The 6,933-nt window shown below is 39.6% G+C and overlaps 1 protein-coding gene across 1 annotated transcript; it reads right to left on the reverse strand.

The window, feature by feature from the left end:
- Positions 1 to 1,266: 1,266 nt before the first annotated feature.
- On the reverse strand, positions 1,267 to 6,228 carry LOC122081192 (protein KINESIN LIGHT CHAIN-RELATED 1-like). The gene is made up of 3 exons (XM_042648205.1): positions 5,217 to 6,228; positions 3,123 to 4,031; positions 1,267 to 1,826 (listed from the first exon to the last, which is right to left on the reverse strand). The coding sequence occupies exons 1-3, from the start codon at positions 5,870 to 5,872 to the stop codon at positions 1,589 to 1,591; spliced, it is 1,803 nt and encodes a 600-aa protein (XP_042504139.1). The 5' UTR covers positions 5,873 to 6,228; the 3' UTR covers positions 1,267 to 1,588.
- Between the last annotated feature and the right edge of the window lie 705 nt (positions 6,229 to 6,933).

Raw genomic sequence — 6,933 nt, forward strand, 5'->3', positions numbered from 1 at the left:
GCTTTCCTAATCATCTAATTACGTAGTGAATTTTGTACTTTCTTTTTTAATAGTTCATTTGATGGTAGTCAACGGTCAACACTAAGCCAATCCACGTAGATAGACCCTATCCGACTCAGCAGCCACAGAATCGCTACAGCTAATATGACACGTCATAAAGAATGTAATAGTTCGTTTGATTGATGGTAGGGCAACTCACATTCCACGCGTTTAAATCACGCCAGGATCCCTACCATCTGACCTTCGTCTTCAGTTGCGAAGAGCTTTCTGTCCTAATATTGAGATTCCTAGCCACAATTGGGGTGTGAAAAGTTTAGTCCATCTTGTTAGGCAACGAGATTCATCCAAATAATTATTAAATCTCTCGAGCTCAAGCACTAATCCATTTGTTTGGGATGAGATCTATTAAATATTATAATTGATCGATAATGGACTATTTATAGTTCGATTACAAGTCTATTTAAAAACATTTTTTATAATTCATTTTGCTAATTAACTCATATAAATTTTGATTATAATTATGGATTGAGAATTGATTGATAGGATTAAAATGTGTCAATGCCCTAGCTTACCAAGCTCGGTTCACTGATTGACACCGCTAGCTCCAAGCTTGTCATGTTCTCATATGGACTCTGTTTGGTTGCAAGAGGAGTTACGGGGAAGGGCAGGAAATTTTTAAACTTAAAATGATTCTATTTGTAAATTGAAACCATGACCTTATGTGGCTTCTATCAGTGATTTCAAATCATTCCGTATTTAGTTATTAAGTTTCATTTTACTTTTTTTTTTTTTTTTCCTTACAATTACTATGTAATCAATTTTACATTGGTGTAAAAGATTTGGTATGTATTGATATGATTTTTGTGTCTTTACCTTACCTTACAAGTTAGGTTTTAGGATGAATTTCTCCTGAAATTCATGTCAGAAAATCAGCATCTGCAGCAGCATCAGAGCGATAAGTGGTGACATCCCAGCTTATGGCGAGTTCTAAGAAATGAATAATGGCTACTGTTTAAAGAATCAGAATTGGATGGGTCTCACTGCAAAACGGTCATAACCAAACTCAACTTTGGCCTATTCGACATTCAATTTCATATCCGAGGGGCTAATTCTAGGGGACTGGTTGATTGAAACTGGAGAAAGGAATAGCATCATATCTGGACCTAGCTATTGATTCTTTTGTCATTTGATGCTTAAATCAACATTTAACATGGATATCGGTACCTTTGAGGGAGAGAGGGATTGTCATTTTAAGGTGAAATAATATAGGAAAATCAGAGAGGACAGGAGCACTCTATACCTGGTCACTTCCAGAATAATTGGGAGTTTTCAAGGATTTACAAGGAAAAAAGTTGCATTTTCCCCAGACACCAATGCCTGACAAAGAAGCAACCACAAATACACTTATTCACTCAACATATCTCAACTTTTAACCACCTTTCGCAGTGGAAGAACAGCTTCAAGAGCACAACACAAATATTTTAAGAAAAAAATTTCATCAGAAATCAAAGCTGACCCTATATGACTACACAATTTTCCTTTTTATGTTACAGAGAGTGAATAGTTAAGGGGAGCAGATCATGCTTTGTCAACTTTTGAATCCCAAGCTCGACCACCTCCTTGTTACCTCTTTCTTGACCTTCTCAGTGTTATTAGGATCAAGAAGGTTTTCAAGGGATTTAGCTTTTCTATCCCGAATCCTGCCTGCTTCTTTGAGGAGCTCAGCTAGCCTTTTCTTCTCATCATCCACATCAGGATTCGCTGTTCCAAGCTTTTCTTCCCTAACTTTTAGAATGCACTCCAAGATCTCTATTGCATCATCTACCCTGTAGATAAACCATGATGATATATGTTAATAAAAGCAGGTCCAATAGCTGGAGATTTATTCCATAATACGTAAACATAGGTAACGCTAATGCAAACATCAGTCCCTCATCTCAAGATCAGACTTTGTTCTCATCAAGATTTCATTGGTTTTCCTGCAGCACAATGGTGATATTCAGTCACAATGAAGCTCATCTTTCAGTTGGTTCATCAATCAATGAGATTTCGATTGCTGATTCTGGTTGTTCAAAAGATTAAAAGATCGGACAATTTATCAAAAATCAGTGAAAATACTAGATAACCCACCTTGGTTAGATATCAGTAGGATAGACAAGGAACAGACTGAAGATAATTATAGTACAAATTATATGGTTAGGAAGGGATGCCGGGAGTCAAAGTCCCCTGGGATTAGCTGGACATGCCATATCTGTTTTACTGAAGTTTAGATGGCTCCAAAACAGACAGATAGGTAGGTACATCCTCCCACATTTATGTATCAAAATTTAAATTAAAAAAGGAATTTCACCACAAGAAAAGGAAAAAATCTGTTTGGACTGGTCAGAGAAGATGACACAGATGGGCAAATAAATGTTGGAACTGTATAATAGACTGTCACATCGAGAGAAGCAAATCAAGTTACAAGATAACTTTAAAGCCCTTATTGATCATTAAGGTTTGAAATTCTAACCAAAAAACCTAATTGATCATTAATGAAGTTCGAACATACCAACACTGACATTGATTTCAAAGCTTCACAAAGGTATTCAGGGGTGATCTCTAAATTTGATTCATCAAATTTACAGATTCTCCAACATAAGTAACTTCTATTCTACTGTAAAATGAAATAACCATCTCTTATCATGGAGTCAAAATGATAGGACAATACATCAATTTCAGGAATGAAGCATTAGTCCCATCTCATATTATCAAAATGATAGACAATATAACGATTTCAGGAATGAAGCATCAGTCGTGAAATCAAAGGTTCATTCCTAGAAGAATGATTATCCCTGCATTTCATTCAGCAAAATGAAAGTTTCTTTGAATTTGTCTTGGTTCACAGTTAATTCAGGAAATGAAAAGATACTGAGAGATCCCTAAATAGAAGGACCCCTATCTGTGATAGTAGCAGTCACGCTATTCAAGTTGTAAGATGGATTTAGAGTCAAATATTATTGCAGAACTTTAAGTGAAATTCTATTAGGATGTAGAAACAGAACTTTGAGCTTTGGCATATAACAGGAGAATGCTTGAAGAGGATAAAACATATGCATTAAAACTAGAAATAAAGATCTTACCTGCCCATGGCATCATAGGTTGCTGCAAGATTACTATACACAGCAATAGTATCTGGATGATACGGACCACACTCCTGCTCCAATATCCCCCTTGCTTCTTCAAATAACTCTGCAGCCTCATCAATTTTATACAGCTGCAAAGAAGCCAAACCCATTTGGTTCAACAAAACCCCAAAGAAGGCCGATTTCCTCTCCCCACCGGCTCTAAGCTTCTCCACAGCACTCTCAAAAGAGTATCGAGCCTTTTCATACCTACCAAGCATGTAATACATTACACCCATTTGTGCTTCTATCCCTGCAATTGTGCTTCGCTGCCCTGGTGTGTCTTCCAACAACTTCATTGCCTTCTGCAAGAGCTTCAATGCTTCCTCAGCTTCATTTACAGCTTCGTAGATTGCTGAGATTTCTGTCAGCCCACTGGCTATCTCCTCTGCAGTAGTTCCAGGAACAGGTTTTGCATATATCCTCAAAGCACTTTCACAGTAGGACTTGGACTCCCGAAGCTTGCCTGTCTTGTAGTAGAGGTCAGCAAGACGCACAAAGACTGATGCGACTGAAGAATGGTTGTCACCCCTGGCGGATTTGAAGACAGTTAGGGCCTTCTGATAGGAGAAGATGGCCTCATCAAAGCGGCTGAGGGACAGGTAAATGTCACCAATGCTAATATCAATTGCAGCAACTTCGATCTCTTGGCCATCGGCAATCATGGCCATACTCGCAAGAACAAGGTGCTCAAGGGCAGATTCATAATCTCCCTTTGCTTCACATATGAGGGCCATTAACCGGCGATCAGCAGCTTCTTCAAGGGATGCTGGTGCACTGTGCTCACGGTGGATTTCAAGGGTCTTCTTGCATAGCTTTTCAGCTTCATCAAATTGCATAGCTTGGACATGGGCCTCAGCCAAGTACCTGCAATTTTTTGTGTGGGAACAGAATTACGGATCTATTTTCACTTCCAAGTTGCGTTATGAATTTTTCTGGCAGTAAACTGGTATCTGCCTATTGAAAATAATGGCAGGGATGGGATAAAAACATGTCTCTGGAAATTTTAGATCTTCAGACCAAGAGATAACTACATTGAGATGACTCTGTTGAACATTGATTTTCAATAAAAAAAATCCTCATTTAATATACAAGTACAAAACAAAAATGTTAGTCAACCCACTTTTTATTATCCTTTTAGCTCATACAAGTAAAATTGATGCTAATGTTATTTCATACAAACAATTTTATTGTTACATGTGATTTGTCATTGTCTTTAATCACTATCATCCATCAAAACAATGTTGTTCTACAAAATGTAGAGTTCAGTTGATAGTCCGATATAATCATACAAGGTAATTTGGTTTAAAGATTAAAAATGAAAAATGTAGTTGGTCAGTTAACAAAGAAGTTATATTCCGTGAAGTCTAGAAGCAAAGTGCATATCATCATTTCATGACCATGAGACATGTATGAACAACAACTGTTTTTAGCATTTTACACTTTTACTGTGACTACATTAAAATGCTTGATCCTTTCTCAGCATTTTACACTTTTACTGTGACTACATTTAAAATGCTTGATCCTTTCCTACCCAACAACCTTTTTTTTTCTAATCAATCATTAGACATAAAAAAATAATTTAGAAAGAAAACAGGAACCAGATTCCGAATCACAAGGCTGCAAAATCTTCTGAGTTCTTACAGTATCAGGCGCCAGTGGCCACATCCCGCCAAACAAGCCTCAAATTACGTATGCTCATTGGGGAGACAGAATAACCAGTAACAAATGCATGTCAGAATAGAAGGGCACTCAACTAAAATGCGCCTCAGACGTCGTAGCCGGAAAACTCCGAAACTACGACGCCGGGAAAACACACTTTTTGCGGCCAAAACAAGAGTGAATTGCTGCTTCCCAGAACCCAAACTACAGCAATCAGCGTCGAAAATAGAATCAATAACGATATACATGTTTTGCAAAGTGATGGCACTTATCGTCCTGGAAAGCAGCAGTTCGTCAAAGGGAGGAGCGGAATATAATTATATAACGCAAAGACAAGAACGTAATCTGCGACGGCTAGAATAGAGTAACGAAAAGGGATTAGCACCATACCTGCAAGTCTCTGCAACCCTGGGATCTGACTCACCTAAAGCTTCCATCTGGATCTTTAACCCAGTATCATAACAGGTAACCGATTTTTCAAGCTGACCAAGCATCGAATGCGTATCTCCGAGCTGCATATAACCTGAGAACAATGCGAGCGCGTGGTCTGAGCCTCTCGCTACATCAGGGACTGCAATCGCCCGCTCAAGCACGGGAATCGACTCCTCGAACCTTCCCAAGCTACAGTAAATCGCCGCAACCACATGTAAACTCATGGCCAGCTCCAAGCTCGGTTCGCTCTCCACTGTGCAACGTTCAAACGATTTAGAAGCTCGAATCGCGAATTCCAACGCTTTGTTAGGGCTCTCGCCATTGGCTATCGTGTCGCGTGCGAGCTTAAGAAGGAAAGGCCCGAGATCGGGATTATCAAGGGAGGATTCGTCGATTTTTGGCGGAGTTTTCTTCTTGCCAGAGCTCCCGCCAGGCGAAGGTTTAGCCCGTGACGTGGAGGGAGATGGGGTTCTCTTCGGCATCGGGGATCTGATCTTAGGGCTTCTAGTTTCGGACTCTTCTTCATGATTTCGAATCTGCTGATCGCCGGCGGGAACGAGAATTTGAAGCGGTGGAGCTTCTGGAGGAGTTTTCACTGATACCAGACCAGGCATCTCTGAAGCGAAGGTTAAAAAAAAAAAAAAAAAACAAAAGCAGTGATTATTGTAGTGGCAATCTCAGGACTCGAAGCTCAACAGCTCGATCATAGAACCACAAACGCAGAGAGAGAGAGAGAGAGACGCCGGTAAAAGTTGAGATCTGCGACTACGAGGGTGTGAGAAGAAGGAACAAAATACAGGAAGTGGGGATTACAACTCACTACCATTCTCGAATCTCCATGGTTGCTTCCATTACACTTCTCTCGTCACCAGAGATCAGATATGAATAACGGTTTCGTTTAACCCTTCGGTTTCGTCCAAAATTTCGTGAATTACCACTTCTTCAATTCTCCAGCGCGAAAAACGCATAAGATTTATTAGCTGAAAACAAAAATAAAAGAGCGGATCACATGGTGGTGTGCCCGGAAGGGGCAGGCTCCGTCTGTATGGGGGATCCGGCCCCGAAATGGCGAAATGGCGAAATGAGAAGTGTCCTGTTTCTACTGGGCCACTTGGCTACATCACCATTTATGGCTATCAATGTTCATAGGCCCATGGGGAAATCAAAGATTGATGGGGTCTGGTCCGTATACTTGAATCTTTGATCGGAAAATTGAGGGTCCTAATGTCCTATTGGAGGGGTGGACACACCTGTGGGGCCAGTGGATTAATGTCAGTCAACACGGTTGAAGGTGTTGGTACAATGGTTTTGAAGACCAACTCACCAAAATAGGTATTTTGAGGGGCAAAACTGTCCGATCGACCCAATATGAATTGATATCGATATCACCGATATAGGGGCCAATATCAATACCGATACCGATACACAAATAAGAGGTATATCATATATGAATGGAAGTTTTATTTCACCTCTTCACCCACGGTGAAGAAGGTATTCCTTCACCAATAATGTAATCATTGTATTTGGATGAGCATCTAAAAGCGGTGAAGGGTATTTAAGACATACAACATATAGGGGAAATAATGATGGTGATAAGCATGTGGATGAACTTTTCTCAACCAAAAAAAAAAAAACATATTTATATCATGTTTGCTAATCGTGTCTAATTTATCTA

Source organism: Macadamia integrifolia, chromosome 6 (genome assembly GCF_013358625.1).
Source record: "Macadamia integrifolia cultivar HAES 741 chromosome 6, SCU_Mint_v3, whole genome shotgun sequence".
In the NCBI taxonomy this organism is placed as follows: domain Eukaryota; kingdom Viridiplantae; phylum Streptophyta; class Magnoliopsida; order Proteales; family Proteaceae; genus Macadamia; species Macadamia integrifolia.

Bases quoted from the DNA above. Each gene is read 5' to 3' on its own strand.
- LOC122081192 (XM_042648205.1), bottom strand. From the start codon at position 5,872: ATGCCTGGTCTGGTATCAGTGAAAACTCCTCCAGAAGCTCCACCGCTT. The intron at 4,032-5,216 runs GTATGGTGCTAA...AAAAAATTGCAG, and splicing joins AGGGTTGCAGAGACTTGCAG to GTACTTGGCTGAGGCCCATG. The intron at 1,827-3,122 runs GTAAGATCTTTA...GTTTATCTACAG, and splicing joins ACCTATGATGCCATGGGCAG to GGTAGATGATGCAATAGAGA.